The sequence below is a fragment of the Saccopteryx bilineata genome, chromosome 1 (genome assembly GCF_036850765.1).
Source record: "Saccopteryx bilineata isolate mSacBil1 chromosome 1, mSacBil1_pri_phased_curated, whole genome shotgun sequence".
In the NCBI taxonomy this organism is placed as follows: domain Eukaryota; kingdom Metazoa; phylum Chordata; class Mammalia; order Chiroptera; family Emballonuridae; genus Saccopteryx; species Saccopteryx bilineata.
Window position 1 is genome coordinate 101,077,726 of NC_089490.1, and position 19,389 is coordinate 101,097,114.

General features: G+C 41.2%; 1 protein-coding gene across 7 annotated transcripts in view; it reads right to left on the bottom strand.

Moving 5' to 3' along the window:
* ANKS1B (ankyrin repeat and sterile alpha motif domain containing 1B) overlaps window positions 1-19,389 on the bottom strand; it is a 1,089,048-nt gene that overhangs the window by 322,533 nt on the left and 747,126 nt on the right. For all 7 annotated transcript variants that reach the window (XM_066262341.1, XM_066262329.1, XM_066262320.1 and 4 more), the window contains one exon: window positions 4,482-4,580. In XM_066262341.1, coding sequence (XP_066118438.1) covers window positions 4,482-4,580 — 99 coding nt within the window. The remainder of the gene's footprint in view (window positions 1-4,481; window positions 4,581-19,389) is intronic.

Genomic DNA, 19,389 nt, shown 5'->3' on the forward strand with positions numbered 1-19,389 from the left:
ACTGCAACACTTTAACTGCGGAGAATGACCAGGCGAGGATAGAGAAGACCAGAGAGGCAGGAAGGTATCCAGTGACTGTGGAAGCCCAAAAGAAGGCGTTGTTGACAGTTGACAAGAGTATCAGAGTCTACGGAAGCCAAAGTAAGGTGAAGGTGAAGATGAGGAAGGGCTTATGAATTTCTGCTCTGATGAGCACTGGTGATCTTAGCACTGGTTGTGTGGTGTGGCCGCAAAGGAACCAGGTCGAGCCAACCAGGAGGAAAGGTGGGTGGGACCAAGGAAAAGGGGGAGAGCAAGGAGACAGCTACTTGCTGACAAGTATTTACACCAACTACTACGTAATTCTAAAAGATGCTATGAAACAGAGAAATATTAGAAAAGGAAATATTGAAAATAAAGTGAGCATGTGATCTCAAAGTTGCCAATATGCTGAAATACGTTTTCAGTTCAAAATGAGAGACATTAAGAGAGTGGAGACATATCAGCATTGACATGAAGTCCTGCAAACCTTTAAAATGAATATCCTTCGAATGCCTGACCTCCCGTTGTTGCATTGTCAAAGGACAAAAGAGATTATGCCCTTTTAGAAGGGTCTTAGAGGATTATCCAAAGACCTTGCCACAGAGAGTCCTATTCTGGTAAAAGGTAAATTATGCATTGCAAATAAGTAACCAGATAATTTCCTTGGGTCAAAGGGACAGACAAGCCCGCTATGCTTGTAGTTTCCAAGAGAGTAAAACGTAAGTCATCATCTTGTGGCACTTTTGGTATGTTTCCTTTCTTAAAAAGTGAGAAGGGTGAAATTTGATCGTTAGAAGTCCAGGGACACTTTTAGACCGGAAGACTGAGTTGGGGCTGGTGGAGGAAGGGGACTCTGGAAGAACACTGATGTTAAGCATTGCTACTCAAAGCAAAGCATTGCAAAAGACAGAGGGAAAGGATGCCTGGAGAAGGAATTAGTGAGATTACTGTTCCAAAGATATCTTTGCTTAGAATATATCAAATATATTCGACATGTTCAATGTATCAAGCGTACATGACAACATGCAGACCTTTGCAATGGTATTTCTGTATAAAATAGGCATCTAACAGGAAAACCAAAGGAATAAACTTTTGTCTCTGAAACCTGAAACAACTTATGCAATTAAGGCATGAAACACATGCTTTGAAGTGTGCTAACAGATCGAGATTGCGTTTAGAAAACTACCTTCTCTCTGTTTAGGAACAATTGTCCCAGCTCCAGAACACAATATGTTAATTAAAGGATCTCAGGTAGCAATCATAGAATATTTTTCACGACAGATAAAGAACAGAGTTATTCTGAAAACCAAAATTGCAGAAAAAAAAGGAAGAGATATTTGTCCATTTTCTGGCATTGCAAAGTTAAAGTAAATGTAAATGAATGTGCTGGCAGTAAAATTACACTACTAACCATCTGAAGATCGGGCTCATTACCTAAGAAAGCAAAGCATCAATTTGTAGCATTATAACATTCTGTTTGTGCTGCTGAACACGTGTTTGGATGTTTTTATATATTCTCTGCTCATTTGGGTGCATAGTAAGCACTTTGCATCAGCCTCTTGATAGATGTTAAATTTTGCATTGTTTCTCTTCTACTGTTTTTCTCTAATAGGAATGATATTTTGTTTTAAAAGAACTGTTTTAAACACTTCATTTGTTCTCCAAATAACTGAGTTCACGTTATTTTGTTTCCCATTATCAAATGCTATATAAAGGCTTACAGATATTTTAAAATTGAAGCACTCTTTAATTTTAAAAAATATATTTGAATAACATGTGAAAAAAATTATTAATTCAGTCACTCATTCTTTCATTCTTTTAATGTGTAAGCACAGTAGAAAAATCCAAGGATGGATGTGACACTGTTTCTGCCCCAGGGTTCATCTAAGAATATTATCTCTACCTTCAGCCTGAACAAGCATAGAACTATCAAAGCTCAGAGGAAAGAGAGAGTGGTGTATTCTTCATTCCACAAATATTTTTGACCACCTACTCTGTGCCAGGCACTGTTCTTGGGAATGACAGTCACAGTCCTTGACCCTGTGGACTTTGAATCCTTGGGGAGAAAAGAAAAATAAGAAAGAAAGAAAAACCAGATAATATAATTTCGGGTAACCTTTAGTGCCAGCAATAAAAAAACCAAGTAGGACAATACAAAGGACAGTGATAATGAGGAAGGGGTGTGACTGGGAGATCATGAAGCCCTCTGTTAGCAGCGGACAACTGAGGGGAGATTTGATGATGTAGACAAGCAAGTGAATGAAGATCTGAAGAGAAGGCTTTCCAGGCAGAGAGCAGTATAGAAAGATGTTGCAGCAAGAATGAGCTAGGTATGTTTTGGAATTGAAAGAAAGTATGTGACTAGAGTGCAGGAGAAGGGGATGTGGAGGTGAGGTCATAGAAGTGGGGAGGGGCCGGATTCTATCGACTTTGCACGCCATTGGGGATTTTAAGCAGGGTATAGCAAGAGGTTATGATATATATATAACTTTATATCTTTATTTAACTTTTCATTGAATTTATTGGAGTGACATTGGTCAATAAAAGTATTTAGGTTTCAAGTGTACAGTTCTGTAATCCATCATCTGTGTATTGCATTATGTGCTCACCACTCTAAGTCAAGTCTTCCTCCATCACCATCTATCCTCTTCCTACCCTCATTCTTGACGCTGTGTGGAAATTCAATCGTAGAGTGGTAAGGAATGAAACTAAGACAGAGATTAGGCATCTTAGATTTGCCCAGGCTACAGAGGACCAAGGAGAAATGGACTCAAGCAGTCTAACCTAGAGATGACAGATTAGAATCTACTGTAGTCCAGTGAGAAGCATTTAGTTTGAACTAGGGTGATAACCACCCACGTGGTGAGAAGTGGTTCCACTTTAGGGGAAGTTTCACAAAGGCAGTGATATGGAACTACTTGAGCTGAACTTCAAATGATGGGCAGCACTGTGACAAGTGGCGAGTCATGCGCTGATTTATTGAGTGCCCGCTGCGGCTGGGCACTGGTCTAGGGAGTGGGGCTCGAGCAGGTGCAGAACTCCTGCTGACAAAGAGGAGAAAACTTAGTAATATTTTAAACAACAACAACAAAAAAACACAAAGATAGTGAGGTGAACAATATATGTGTTAGAATTACTTCTTTCTTTTTTAAAAATTTATTTAGAAAATTAACTTTAACAGGGTGAAATGAAAGAATTAATTCTAAGGATGCTTTATTCTTTTCCTTTTAGTGTACAAAATTGTACGGTTAAACTCCTTTGTATGCTCAATTCTCCTTGAATTTGCAAAAGTGTTAAGTTTCTATCTGTTGAAATTCAGTTTATCGTCAGCTGGCAAATTCCATCAGATCGCTTCCTTAGTGACAGTGGTTAAGAGTATTTGTCTTCCCTGTTCTGCTACCTTGCCTCATATCACCCCTCCCCTTGAATCTTTTCCCAGCTGGATGACCCACGTTCAACTTCCCCTCCTTCCAATTCCTACTGTATGTGCCTCCAGAATGAGCTGACCTCCAGCATTCGAGTGGTGTCTGCTCCCCAGTGCTTACAGAATAAATTTCAAATTCCTCAGCCTGACACCACTGACCCAACCTACTTTTTCTGCTTTGTCTCTGACTCCACTCTCCAACTGTTTTAATCATGTTCGATTTCTTTTGTTCTTTTTTCAAAGAAATTATTTTTCAAATTGTGCTGGAAAAATAACAAAGCCTAAAATTAACCACCTTAGCCATTTTTAAGTGTACAAGTTAGTGGCATGAAGTACATTCACATTGTTGTACAAATCCCATTGGATTTTAAATCACACTGCTTTATCACTTGTCCCCTAATGCTTCTGGAAATTTGTTGCCTGGACCATAGCTGTACTTATATGGTTCCTGCTGGCCCCTGAAATGCCTTTACCTTTTATTATCAATAAAATCTTACCCATCTTGAAGACCAGTGCGCTGATCCTACCTCTTGCTTTAGGCTCTTATGAAACCTTATCTGGACATAGAAGGTCAACTCTATTGCTAGAAGTGGGATACTTTGGACTTCTCTGAGTGATGACTCTTGTAATTAATTAGGTCCCTTGTCCCTGAAAGCTATGTCTCTGGAGTTTTTACAGGGGCACAAGTCTTCTCATCTGGGAACATTCTTGTATCCTCCCAACACTGAGCTTCTCTTCTTGATCCCAAGGAACCTGGACTGATGTTTGTCCTGACATAAGACTCCCACTGAAGAGAAACTCTGATGCTGCCTTGCTAGCCCGTGGTCTTTACTGTATTGCATCTTTCTGGATAAATCTAAAACCGAGTATGGTCCATAGTTTGTGGTGCTGACTGTTTAGTTGAACCTAAGAAGACCTGCTTTGGGTAGTTGCATAAATACGTAGAAATCTTGTCTTAAATACAAACAGCCCTTGCATATGTGGACTTAAACCACTGGGATGATACTCAGGGTGAGGGTAATAGAGCATTGCTTACCTTTGGAAGGAGCTGGATTGCCTGTAGAATTCTTTGTCTGTGCCCAGAATTAAGGATTCCAATTTCCAATAAATCCTGATCTTCCATAACATTGCTTCCCTGAAACAAAGCCAGAAATGTTATAAGTTAAATCAGGCATTTTTTATTATGGGTAACTAGTGGTTTATTTAATACAGAGACACATAAGCAACATGTGATCTGAGTTTTATAGATGAACACATAGTTATTCTTCTGTGAGGGTGGGGTCGGAGGGGGTCATCTATGCTGAAAGTTCTGGGAACACTTCCTTCCCCTCACCAACATTCTCACGGTTTGTTAGTTCTGGTTGGATTATCTGCACTAGGGATTCATTCCTGTGACTTTAAACTTTGTCCGTCTAAAAATGTAAATGCTTCTAGGAAGTGTTTTCATTTAGAACTATCAGCGACCTCTACATTGATGTGAATGAATCAGTCCCCCCTGCCCCCTCAGGGAAACAGATTTTGTGAGAAGGACTGATGGAAAAATTGCTTATGTGAGGCAGGTTAGCAGTGAGAATTAATCTTAAAATATTGAATACCAGACACTTGGTCAAGACATGGGGCTAGAAAAATGAACAAGGCGCAGTCCCTGCCCACAGTGATCTTGACTCCTAGTGTGGGGATGGAAACAGAGCATGCAAAGGCAGTTAGAATGATGTAAACAGACTCTGACGGTGACACATACTTGGGAGCCTGGAGGTGATAAGTTTTCAGAGGAGATGTTGTCTAATCAGAGAGCTAAAGGATAGTTAGAACTTAACATTCTGAGGAGAAAGAACAATGGAAAGAGTGAGTAATGTCCTATGGCTGAGAAGGAACAGGGTGTCCTTGGAAGCATCGAGTTCTGGGGTAAGTTGAAGAGAGGAACACAGGGTCAGGCTGGAAAGGCAAGCAGAGACCAGACATTGCATACACGCCGAGGAACTCAGACTTCCTCCTGCCCACAATGGGGATCCCTGGACAGATGTTAGGGAAGTACATGATGAAATCCCAACCTGAGAAAGATCAGTGTGGTCTCTGTGGCTGGGCCCCAGTTTCCTTACCTATGAAATGATGAAGTTGAGATACACAGTCTCCAAGGACCAGTCTAGTTCTGAAAGTCTCTGATTTCAATGATGTTTTAGGCCTCTGAATTGTATACAAAAATTTAGAGAATGCTTATTTTGTCCCTAAATTTTTGTCATTTTGGGTTTGTAAGCTAGAGTTTCCCCCTTTATATTGAGGAGTCTAGAGAGAAGTTCAAGAATTCAGATCATTGCTTTTCTGGACAAATCAAACTCTGTCCTCTTAATGTGTAACACCAAAACAGTAATAAACAGAAATTACAGAATGCCCATTTATGGAGAGGAATGGGCATCACCAAACATTTAAAGCAAAAGAGAATGAATTGGAAAGGGCAACCCAGGGCATGGAGACCACTAGGCCACTGCTGTTGTATGATGTGGGATGAGACTAAGGTAGTGGTCAGGGGAGATAGAAAGAAGAGGGTTGGAAAACTACCAAGAAGTTGGACTTGGCAATTGAATGCATGGAATGCCAGAGACATGCAGAAGGCACACTGGTTCCAGGCTTGGGCAGGAGAGTTGATCCGCGATGTCTTCTGGAGATAACGAAGGAGAAGGGGGTAGGTCTAGTGTGCTGAATGGTGAGACTAATAGTGCCTTTCCCTGGACAGGGACAGAATAGACAGATGCAAACAATTTAGTATCAGACTACATTACAAACGGAGAAATGACTGGTCTTAGAAAGATTAGAGCCATTAGAATAGTACCGCAGCTGGGGATTTAAAATGGGCATTTAATGGTCAAAAACGTTCTACCTACTCCTGGTATCATTCCTGTGCTCAAGCTGCCCTGGCATTCTTGGATAAGGCAGAACGATCCAGGTATACAGCAGCATGATAATGAAAAGCCTAATGAAAAACAAATAAAGCCAGTCTTGGCAAGATGCCATAGGAAACATTGCTCTCAAGAAATTACTCAGTGCACACCACAGAGCAGGGCTGAGAATACAAATAACTTCATTCTGGAAAAGCATTATTATTTTCAGAAATGGACTCGTGTGCCATGAGCAGGATATAGGATAAAATTCACATTTGACTTTTACTCTCTGAGAGATTTTTCAAAAGGAGTTACCTAGCCCTTAAAACAAAAACAAAAACAAACACAGACACTGAAAACCCCGTTGGCCCTTTAGACCATTATCAGGTTTTCCATGGACTCAAATTACGAGCCTACAACTTCACCTCAGGAAACAGAGAACCTGGTTTCTTTGTACAAACACAAACACACCAGGATCCTGGAGTCTGAATTAGCTACTATCTATAGGTAATCCTGAATATTTGATTTCAGTGTTTAAATACTGAAATGATTAGAAGAATTGAAACTTTAAAGAACACTTTTCTTCCTGTAACCTACCAAGGTACCATCTTCTCTCACTTCAGTAAGAGAGGAACCTTTAGGGAGAATTGAAAAAAAAAGTTAGACTGCTTCCCCTTGGCACAAATATCCTAGCATGCAGGATAATTACCAAGCATTTTTGAAAAAATCAAGTGAAAATTATGGGGAGTACAATGCAAATGGTAAGAATCTGCCCGGGAGGAATGGTACTAATTGTAGAAATCTAAAGAAAGGAAGTCACTGTCTCCAATGAGGTAGGCTGTTAGGAAATTTCTGTTTCTTGTCTTACTATAATATGTAGGAATACCAAAATTATCCTGGTGTATCATCTAGCCAGTCTTTTTTTCAAAACAGCACCAGGCTTGGAATCTAAAGACATGGGTCTGCCCTGGGCAAGTAGCTCAGAAAGCTACAGCAACATCCCAATATGCCAAGGTTACCGGTTTGATCCCAGTTAAGAATCAACCAATGAATGTATAAATATGTAGAACAACAAATCAATGTTTCTCTCTTTTTCTCTCCCTTCCTCTCTCTCTCTCTAAAATCAATCAAATAAAAAATAGGCCCTGCAGAAAAATAGACACTCAGACCAATGGAACAGAATAGAAAGTCCAGAAATAAAACCACATATATATAGTCAAATAATTTTTGATAAAGGGGCCAACAACACACAATGGAGAAAAGAAAGCCTCTTCAATAAATGGTGCTGGGAAAACTGGAAAGCCACATGCAAAAGAATGAAACTGGACTACAGTCTCTCCCCCTGTACAAAAATTAACTCAAAATGGATCAAAGATCTAAACATAAGACCTGAAACAATTAAATACATAGAAGAAGACATAGGTACTCAACTCATGGACCTGGGTTTTAAAGAGCATTTTATGAATTTGACTCCAATGGCAAGAGAAGTGAAGGCAAAAATTAATGAATGGGACTACATCAGACTAAGAAGTTTTTGCTCAGCAAGAGAAACTGATAACAAAATAAACAGAAAGCCAACTAAATGGGAAATGATATTTTCAAACAACAGCTCAGATAAGGGCCTAATATCCAAAATATACAAAGAACTCATAAAACTCAACAACAAACAAACAATCCAATAAAAAAATGGGAAGAGGATATGAATAGACACTTCTCCCAGGAAGAAATACAAATGGCCAACAGATATATGAAAAGATGCTCATCTTCTTTAGCTATTAGAGAAATGCAAATCAAAATGGCAATGAGATACCACCACACACCTGTTCGATTAGCTGTTATTAGCAAGTCAGGTAATAGCAAATGTTGGAGAGGCTGTGGAGAAAAAGGAACCCTCATCCACTGTTGGTGGGAATGTAAAGTAGTACAACCATTATGGAAGAAAGTATGGTGGTTCCTCAAAAAAACTGAAAATAGAACTACCTTATGACCCAGCAATCCCTCTACTGGGTATATATCCCCAAAACTCAGAAACATTGATACGTAAAGACACATGCAGCCCCATGTTTATTGCAGCATTGTTCACAGTGGCCAGGACATGGAAACAACCAAAAAGCCCATCAATAGATGACTGGATAAAGAAGATGTGGCACATATACACTATGGAATACTACTCAGCCATAAGAAATGATGACATCGGAACATTTACAGCAAAATGGTGGGATCTTGATAACATGATACGAAGTGAAATAAGTAAATCAGAAAAAAACAGGAACTGCATTATTCCATACGTAGGTGGGACATAATAGTGAAACTAAGAGACATTGATAAGAGTGTGGTGGTTACGGGGGGGAGGGGGGAATGGGAGAGGGATAGGGGGTGGGGAGGGGCACAAAGAAAACAAGATAGAAGGTGACAGAGGACAATCTGACTTTGGGTGGTGGGTATGCAACATAATTGAACGACAAGATAACCTGGACTTGTTATCTTTGAATATATGTATCCTGATTTATTGATGTCACCCCATTAAAAAAATAAAATTATAAAATGAGAAAAAAAAAATAGGCCCTGGCTGGTTGGCTCAGTGGTAGAGCATCAACCCTGCATGTGGAAGTCCTAAGTTTGATTCCCAGCCAGGGCACACGAGAAGCTCCCATTTGCTTCTCCACTCTTCTCCCTCTCCTTCCTCTCTGTCTCTCTCTTCCCCTCCTGCAGCCAAGGCTCCACTGGAGCAAAGTTGGCCCGGGTGCTGAGGATGGCTCCATGGCCTCTGCCTCAGGCACTAGAGTGGCTCTGGCCACAACAGAGCAACACCCCAGATGGGCAGAGCGTCGCCCCCTGGTGGGCATGCCGGGTGGATCCTAGTCGGGCACATGTGGGAGTCTGTTTGATTACCTCTCTGCTTCTAACTTCAGAAAAATACAAAAAATAAATAAATAAATAAAAATAAATAGATAAAGGTGTGGATCTGAGTCTTATCTGAGTAAACTTAGCTAAGTTATATATTATTTCTAGGCCTCTGGTCCCCACCCATAAAATGAAGCAGTTTAATGAACATCCATTTAGTTCTAGAATACTATGATTTCAGACATGTGCAACTTTTGATCAGTATCACATAGATTGTATAATTTAAAATTACATTTTATTGTTTTAGAACTTGTAACCTAAGGTTAACTTTAAGAAGTAATTATAGAGAAGTGCAAGAACTTATAAAGTTTCTTATTAAAAGAAATGATGGAATACCTTATTTTGGTAGTGTCATGGATTCTTACTGCTTTTCAGAGAAAAATTAAATGTTCCACATCTCCCAACTAACTATTTTGTTTGTTCTTGGCTAACAGCCGCACCATCAAGAACAATAAACATCCCCATTTTTCTAGGGAATGAGAATTTCGTCTCACATTATCACTTGCCTTTACTAAATGATAGAAATTCTCAGCTTAACTCACTTTTCTTTTCCTCAATAAAAACTGAACATAAACCCTGGCCTTCTCCTTCCCCCATCCATTTTCCATGTGGCTGCTCCATGACAGGATTTTGGAACAGAGCTCCATCTGTCCATCTTCTGCCTACTCGCCTGCTCTACTGCGTTCTTCCTCATCTCCCCAGTACCTGTGCTGTCTCTGCTTCCTTATCCGCCATTTGCTTTTCAACCCAGTACACTAAAGTTTTACCCATTTGCCCCACAGAATTTCTCCACCCACTGTTGAGAATGACCTCTCTGTTGCCCTACCTAGTTGATTCTTTCCCATTCTGATTCAGGGACTCGTTGGCCACATGTGGCAGCTGGCTGCTGTGCTGGACCATTCAAAAACACAGGTCACGTCCATCATCATTGCAAGTTCTACTTGCTATGTGCTTCTCTGCGGCTGAGGACATTGAACTTGGCTGAGCCACACAGATAGGGTAGCAGGGGTGATGTGACAGGGCATCCAACAGAGGGAGTCGGAAACCCGCGTGAATGAGTCTCACGATACAACTGATGTGCCTCTTAGTCCAAGTTCATGAACATTCAATTTAGGATCTTTAGCAAATTCTCTTCTAATTTTTCACCTTAAAACACATCAGTAACTGGTTCTACTTTCCATTAGAGTTTTTAATTTTATTTATTTATTTATTTATTTATTTATTTATCTATTTATTTATTTATTTGTTTGTTTGGGAGTTAGAAAGCTATGCTATCCAAATGACAAGTCCAATTGAGAAACTATTTATTTTCTTAGCACGCTACCAGGCACGTGGCGCAGAGTGTTTAAGGAATAATAATCAGTAGGTAAAGTTGTTAGTTAATGACTTACTAGAAGAATCAAGGGCCCAAGACAGTATTTTTAAAACAGATGTTTCTTTACTGACTAGAAATAGCTAATTTGGGAGAAGGGGGTCTTTATTGCTTTCTTAAATTATGTAGTAAAAAAAGTAATCTAATATTTGGGTACTGAGGGCTGAAAGCTAAAGTTTCTCTGATCATGGGGAGAGTAATTTATGTATTAATTTTTTTTCATCCATGATAAACTAATAGGATTACCAAAGAGAAGAAAAAGCAGTGTTTTGCACCTAATGATACATTAGAAATAGAACCGCTATTTATTGAAATCATCTTTCAACAATATCTGTGCTGATTGCTTCTGTCTCTAGGAACTCCGTCTCGAAAACTCTTACTTGAGCCACCTTAGTGCCAGACATACTGTACTCATTGAGAAACCTTTCCCTCACATTGCATCTTATGTAACACGCTAGGAAAACATATTTAAGGCCCATAGAGAACCGTTTTCTTCTTAATGTAAGCTTGCGTTGGATGTTATTTATCCTCTCTTTTCAGTCCAGGACTGAAAAAAGTTGAGCAGATGCTGTTATGGAGAAAATGTCTTTTGCTCTATAATGAACTAAATTAGATTCTTCTCTGCAGTTTGTGTGACCTTAAATATTTAAAATAGACTATTTGTATAACAGAATGTCACCAAGATCTTACAAACTTGCACATAAAAAAATGCCTATTTTTGTTTATTTTGAATATAATTTTTTTTTGACAGAGACAGAGAGAGAGTCAGATAGGGACAGACAGACAGGAAGGGAGAGAAATGAGAAGCATCAATTCTTTGTTGCAGCTCCTTAGTCTCCTTAGTTGTTCACTGATTGTTTTCTCATATGTGCCTTGACCAGAGGGCTACAGCAGACAGAGTGACCCCTTGCTCAATCCAGTGACCTTGGGCTCAAGTCAATGACCTTGGGCTTCAAGCCAGTGACCATTGGATTCAAGCCAGTGACCATGGGGTCATGTCTATGACTCCACGCTCAAGCTAGCGACACCGCACTCAAGCTGGCAACCTCAGGATTTTGAACTTGGGTCCTCCATGTCCCTGTCCGACGCTCTAACCACTGCACCACTGCCTGGTCAGGCTGAATATAATTTTGAACAGCATAAATGATACGGTAGCATAAAACTATAGCTATCCTCTTGCTTTTCAGAAGTTCACTTTTGCTTTTATGAATGACCTACGTTACTACCGCTTTCGCTAACCAAAAGAAGAAATTGGCAGAGGGATTTTGCTTTTAAGAAAAAAAGGCGAAAAGCGAAAACAGTGCTCAGTGTTTGTTTTGCAGGGAGCAGGTAGGGAGGCAGTGTTCCCTGGGGAGCTGCAACGGCCCCACCAAGCTCCTTCCCGGGGAAACACACTCAGCATCTCGGCAGAAACCTGCCAAAATTTTGAATTGTCTGTGCACATCCAGGCCCTATCTCATTAATTTGTGCATCCTTAAGCAAGATATGTCCTAAGGTCGCAGAGAAGACTAAGAGAGCTTGTAAGGATGTTAAACTTAATGTACAACTGGGCATAATTAAGTGTTTCAATTGTAGTGAACAACATAAAGATATGCATGTGCTGAATTTTGGGTCTGGGAACACGCAGACATTTTCCCATGTAAAGGAACGATAATTGCTTCTTCACTTGGTGCCACCTTCCTCTTACAAAAGGCTTCACAGGCACACTCTGCTATGGGGTAGCAAGGAAATCCTGCATATACAATTTTCTTGGAATAACAATGCTACCTCTTAGCTTCCATTAAGGCTTTGAGTCAATTTTCTATCAATTTACAAGCATACTCAATGCATGTCTTTATTGTATGATTAACAATCATTGCTGGTGTGATAAATACCAGATTTATAATTCCTCCACCAGTGTTGAAACAAAGCTTTATTTAGCTTATCAGATAGAAGCATGGGTGACCATAAGTGATCAGGTCATGGATAATGTGCTTCATCCAATTTTAACACCTTCTGTCATACAAATGAAGTGGCAGTGGAAGAAAATTTCTTCATATATTTGTTTACCTCTCCACCTTAGCTCTCCAATTGAAAACATTGTTTACTGCAATGGAATTTCTTGTTCATACTAAATTTTCATGATTTTAGCTTATGAAGAAAGTTTTCTAGATTCTTCAGATCACACAGATTATTGATTCAAATAAATGTTACATTTAAACAATAAGAGAGCAATAAATTAGAGAAATATTACATATGTAAGTTATATATCTTAATAAATAAATTATATCTTGGCCTTTTTTTTTTTAATCAAGTGAGAGGCAGGGAGGCTGAGAGACTCCCGCATGCACCCTGACAAGGACCCACCCAGTAAGCCCCCATCTGGGGCTGATGTTCTGCTCCTTTGTTGCTTGGCAACCAACCTATTTTAGTGCCCGATGCAAGGCCAGGAAACCATCCTCAGCGCCTGGGGCCAACTTGCTCATTTGAGCCATGGCTTTGGGAGAAAAGGGGGAGCAAGGAGTGGAGAAGCATATGGTTGCTTCTCCTGTGTGCCTTGACTGGGAATCAAACCTGGGACTTCCACATGCTGGGTCAATGCTCTACTGCTGAGCCAACCAGCCAGGGCCAGACTTTTTTTTTTTTTAAGATTAACATTTAACAGCTAACATGAGTAAAATGAGTTTTACACTATCTTTTTTTCCCTCATTATTTTTTAAGTCTATTTTCCCTTTGAAAACTCTGTTCTGAAGCTATGGGGTTGGGGGTAGGAGTGAGATTTAGATAATCAGGTCTGTATTTGTTGAAGTATTTTGCAAGGTTTTGTAATATCATAAATTACAGCTCTTGATTCCTTTAAGACATGTATTCATGTAGATTTTAGAATTATGTCTATTTATAAAAGACTGCAAAGTCATTTATATAGTAATTTGTACTGTCTTGGTCAAAAATTTCAAAGCTACAAGAGAGGAAGCCTGTTCATTTTTAAGGATGCTAACTCACAAGTCCTATAAGGAGAAAAGCTGACATGAACAATATAGATACTCTCATTTTTCTCCGGATACATACATGTGAAAGCATAAATCTTCTGAACACCTAGAGTCTTCTTTCAATTCCCACACTCAGAGCAGTCGGTGTCAGTTTGTATAAAGTGCACACTTACTGAGTTCCTGTTCTGTGCCAGGCACTGTTCTAAGTGCATGAGAGATATTAGCTTTCTTAATTCTCACAACTCTATGAGTTGTTAATAACTTGCTCCCACAGCTAGAGAGAGTTTCTCATAACTCTTCCCTGCTACACCCTCCAGTGGGGTTAGTGCAGGTGAGGAACGGTTCAGTAAAAAATAAATGTGGCTAGACCTAAATCATTTGCATTTCACTTTAGAGCCGTATAAAATTCACATTTAAAAGCAAGTGTTCCAACTTATGTTAACATTTGCTTTCCCAGTGTTTAAGGAGCAAGGACTCCCTCTGTAGAGAAGGGAATTTGTAAAGCGGTTGGACTCATTCTTCCTTCCTCTGCTTCAGTCCTTTCTGTTCACTGAATCATGGAAACAGGGTTGGCAGGAACCTGGGGGGCTTCTAGTCTAACCGATCCTTCACTATCCACAAAACTTTAACTTCCCTCTCCTTTGAAGCATGAGGTCTAGCCTGGGTCACACCACTAGCAAAGGGGTAGGGCAGATTTTCAATGCAGTAAATGCTTTCCCAGCAGCTGAGTCTGAGCAGGGGTGGGGGTGCGGCTGGGGGCCCCTCCGTCCTCCTCTCTCAGCTCCCACTGTGCTGCAGACTGTGCTGCACACGGCCTGTGACAGGAGAGCTATTAGAAGAATATGCCAAAAGTGGAGATGAAAGAAAAACAGTCAGCAGCTGTTCCCTGTCCTTTTCCAATCACAAGCTGTGAAGTTCTGAGAAGGAATTCTCCTTGGGTAGGCTGTCCATAATCCTGGCATGCGTCTGATTTTGTTCTTCTGTCTAATATGCTGAACCTTTCTCAGTGTCTCACAAGAGAAAAGTGAGCAGCTATTAGGTTAGTTTGGACACCTTTCTCTTTTTGAAAAAAAATTTAATTGAATTTATTGAGGTGACGTTGGTTGAAGAAAACATATAGGTTTCAAAGTATACAATTGAATAAAACCTCATCAGCACACCATATCCTGTGCCCACTGCCCCAAATAAAGTCTCTTTCCATCTTCATTTACCTCCCTTTGCCCACTGCCGCCTTCCGCACCCCCTTCTCCTGTGGCTGTCACCAGTCTTGCCTGTCTATGTCACACCCTACTCTTAACAGAAGGCACGGGGCACCGTTGTATTTACAGTAGGGTCCTCCTGCAAATGACCTCTCATTGGTGACATGGATCTCCAAAAGGAAGAGCTCCTCTTGGGAGAAGCAAAAAAAAAGTTTTCTCCTGGGTGTGAGCAACACAGCCACCCATGACGAAGCTGGCAAGAGAGCCTAAAATGATGAACTACCTGCCATGCAGCCTTTACCGAGTACTGGGTGCTTTGTTCATCTTACAAGCCTCACAATGATCTCGTCAGATAAGTTGTGGTATCTTCATTCTGTGGATGAGGGAACTGGGCCTCAGAGCTGTGAAACAATTTAGCCAAGTGCACACAGTCAGTACCTGATAGATCTGGGATCAGTGTTTTCTTCAGGCAGACTGTGATGCTCATGCCTCCTTCACGGCGGAAAGAGAACCAGTAGGAGACATTTCCTGGATGGAGTCAAGAGATATATAACACAGCCAAGAAGTAGCTTCCAGGACCCTATTTTCACACACAGCCTGACGTATACATTAGCAACCCATGGAGAGTAGCTGCTATAGCTTCTCCAACATAGTCCATTTCTAGTAAATTACCTTCTGAAAAATTAAGCAGTTACTCCTTCCAACTACCTGAGTGTCATCTAGAGCCATACCTGTTAAGGTAAGTGACTCAGGACATTTCTGGCTAAAGCACCAAGTAACTTGCCACGTTCTGAGCCAGGACTCTGCTGGGAGGTGGGAAGTGACAGCATGGCTTGAGCTGGCATGCCCAGCCCTCTGTAGGGCCTGTCAGACCATCTGGATGACCAACTGGGAAAAGGAAGTTCTCAGGGCCAGGGACATGTGTGGGGATCTTTCAAAAGAGACCTCTCTTTCAAAGCCCGGATTTAGGATGGAGGATCTATGAAAATGAATTAATAAGGTAGAGGATGTCTGGAAACAAATTACAGACATCTGTGTCCCTAACTTAATTTGTTTTGATTGCAGTCCCCTGAGAAAGCTATTGAGGCCGGAGGAGGCTGAGATGCTGAAGGTGGATAGGTTAGTCCTGTGGGACTGGTAGACCATCATGAAGGGGACTTATTAGCCCACCATAGAGACGGTTGTCCTCAAGCAGACACCCTGAGACTTAAGGATGGCGGGGTATCCTGACACTGAGAACTAGGTTCAGAAATAGCGAACTAAACTTAGCAGGAGAGGAGCAAAGAGGAAGAGGAAGGCTGGGAGGGAAGGAGACAAAGTGTTGCTTATTAAGGATGAAGGTGGACGTGAGGGAGGCAGCATCACCAGACAAAATACAGAAATGCCAGTGTGTTGGGTACAGTGTGTTTTTATTTGCTCAGTCAGGAAGCCTTAGGGAAGAGGCCACCGATGGCCAGAAGTGACCTGCCACTCTTCCATTTATTCAACATAGTTTTGTTCTGCTAATGTTTTGTGAGCACTTACTATGTGCCAGGCACTGGGCTAGGTCCCGGGACACACTGAGGACAGAAAAGGTCCCTCTACTTTTAGAGTTCACAGTCTAGTGGGGAAAAAAGAGAAAAATAACCTAATACAAAATAATCAAGTGATTATCATTTAGTGAAGTTTTTATATGCCAAGCACTATTGAGTGTTTTATCTTGTTTCCTGCTCACAACAACCCCCAAGGTTGGTACAGTTACTACTTTTATTTACAAATGAAGAATTAAATGCACAGAGAAGCCAATAATTTGCCCCAAGTCACATAGATAGTAAAAGCTGCTCTAAAGAAAATTAATTGCAAGGGAGATCTATGTTAGAAACACTAGTCGGGAAGGCCTCTCTGAGAAAGTGACATGCAAGCTGAGGTGTGAGGAATTGGAAAGGAGCATCCCAAGCACGAGAAGAGCCATTAGAAGAGCATCCAGGGCAGAAGGAACAGCAGGTGCAACGGCAATGAGTGAGAAAGAGCCAGGCCTATTCTAGGAACAGACAGAAGGCTAGGAAGACTTGGGTTGGTAACTGAGGGGGAGGAGAACCTTGGAGGGGGAAACAGGGCACAGATGATGCAGGGCCTTGAAGATCCGGGTGAGGACTCTGATGGTATTTCAAGTGCGATGGAAAACACTCAAGGACATAAACTGACTTACACTTCGAACTGACTGTGGGGTGAGGAATGGGAGGAAGAATTGGATGGCATGGAAGTTGAGCTCAACAACCGAAACAGAAAGGATGCTCAGAAACATCAAAATCTGAAGGAGATGTGATGAGAGACGGCTTACCGGAGAACTACGGGAACTAGGAGTCAAGATTCCATACTATGTATCATTTTTCACTTGAATAAGAAAGAAAATCTAGATGGCAAAGATAACAGTCAGAATGGTCTTTGGTAGAGGGAATGAACTGACACAACTGTGGACAGGGATTGAGTAGCACCTGTTGAAATGTAAACCATCCATACTCCATGGACTCAGCAGTTCTATTTCTTTTATTTTTTAAAAAAATTTTATTTATTTATTTATTTATTTATTTATTTATTTATTTATTTGCAGAGACAGAGAGTGAGTCAGAGAGAGGGATAGACAGGGACAGACAGACAGGAACGAAGAGATGAGAAGCATCAATCATTAGTGTTTCATTGCGTGTTGCAACACCTTAGTTGTTCATTGATTGCTTTCTCATATGTGCCTTGACCGTGAGCCTTCAGCAGACCGAGTAACCCTTTGCTGGAGCCAGCGACTTTGGGTTCAAGCTGGTGGGCTTTTGCTCAAACCAGATGAGCCCGCGCTCAAGCTGGCGAGCTCGGGGTCTTGAACCTGGGTCCTCTGCATCCCAGTCCAACGCTCTATCCACTGCGCCACCGCCTGCTCAGGCCAGCAGTTCTATTTCTAGGGTGTAGCAGATGTTGCTGGCAGGCTGACACCCGTCTCTCCAGCTGCCTCTTACTATGGAGGCCGGACAAACTAAATGTTCTCAGCTTGCCTCGAAACTATGGTTGGGCATGTGACAAGACCTGCCCACTGGGGAACTTCAGGAATAGCTTTTGCTTTTCTGATTAAAAGGGGAAAATTCACCTGGTTACCCTCTTGTGTCCACAAGAAAGTGGCTGTGGACCTCCAGGTTGAGGGGTCCAATTGTTTATACAAAGCAACAGGCTCACAGGCAGTTGGTCCTCGATAACAAACATCCACATTGGATATCTGTAAGCAGGCAAGCACTGGTGATGTGAGAGCTAGTCCCTGAATAAGAAAGGCCATTTCAAGCTCTCTCCATCTCTTGCATCCAAGTAGCTCTGACCAGTGTTGATCCGTCAGTGGAAATAATGATGGCAGTGAGAACTGTGATACATAATAGAGTCACAAGGGGGGCAGCAGGGTATTTACATTTTAGTATACAGACCAGGGAGTGGTAGCCACAAAGAACAGAGAAGGGACATTAGAAAGAATAAAAGTTATCAGAAACAAATTGGAAGGGTGGAGGTGTCAATCTATAACATCGCCTCTTTCTGTTTTGAGTTAAAATTGTGAAGTCTCACAAAATGATTGCTCGAAGGAATTTATTTCCTTTGGCTTTTCGTTTCTGTTCAATTCACTGAATGTGAAATTACCAAAGTGCTCATGAGGTTGAAAGATTTTAAGTCTGGAGTGGTGTTTAGTTTCTAACCGAAGATGACAGGGATCCAGAAATTGAATACAGTCATTATGGTTCTAAAGGAAGAACATTTTACATAAATTTTATTTTTTTTATAGGAAAGAATTTTACACTTGAAACTTGAAGACATTATAATCTGAACAGAGTAGAAGCAACGAGAACTTCCGGGGGTAGGCTAGGTTGCCCACAGTATGTGGCTCCTCCCTGAATTCCTGAGACATCCCGGTTTGTGCCAGGCCCTTTGTAGGTTGGGATGCCTTTGGTTGGCACTGAATGATGATTACCCTATTGAAACAGTTGACCAGAAGATTCCTGACTTTTCTCCACATTTATTTTTGGTTTTAAAGACATTTTCTGGTCCTGGCTGGTTGGCTTAGTGATAGAGCATCGGCCTGGCATGTGGATGTCCTGGTTTCGATTCCTGATCAGAGAACACAAGAGAAGCACCCATCTGCTTCTCTACCCCTTCCCCTCTTGCTTTTCTCTCTGTCTCTCTCTCTTCCCCTCCTGCAGCCATGGCTCGATTGAAGTAAGTTGGCCCCAGATGGGCTCCATGACTTCTGCCTCAGGTGCTAAGAAAAGCTCAGTAGCTGAGCAACAGAGTAATGCCTCAGATGGGCAGAGCATCGCCCCATAGGGGACTTGTCAGGGAGAATTCAGTCTGGGTGCTAGGGGAGTCTGTCTTGGCCCCCTCCACTCACTTAGTAATAAGTAAATAAATAAATATAAAGACATTTTTCTTGAAATGTCTTTAGTAGAGAAACATTTTTTTTTCCCATGAAAACTTTGTTTTGGGTTGCTTCAATTTCATTCTTAAGAATTGGTGGTGGGAAACCTCCCTTGAACCATGCTATAGACTGAATGTAAGTATTTTCCACCCCCCTCCCAAAATTCATATGTTAAAATCTAATCCCCAATGTGACAATATTTGGAGG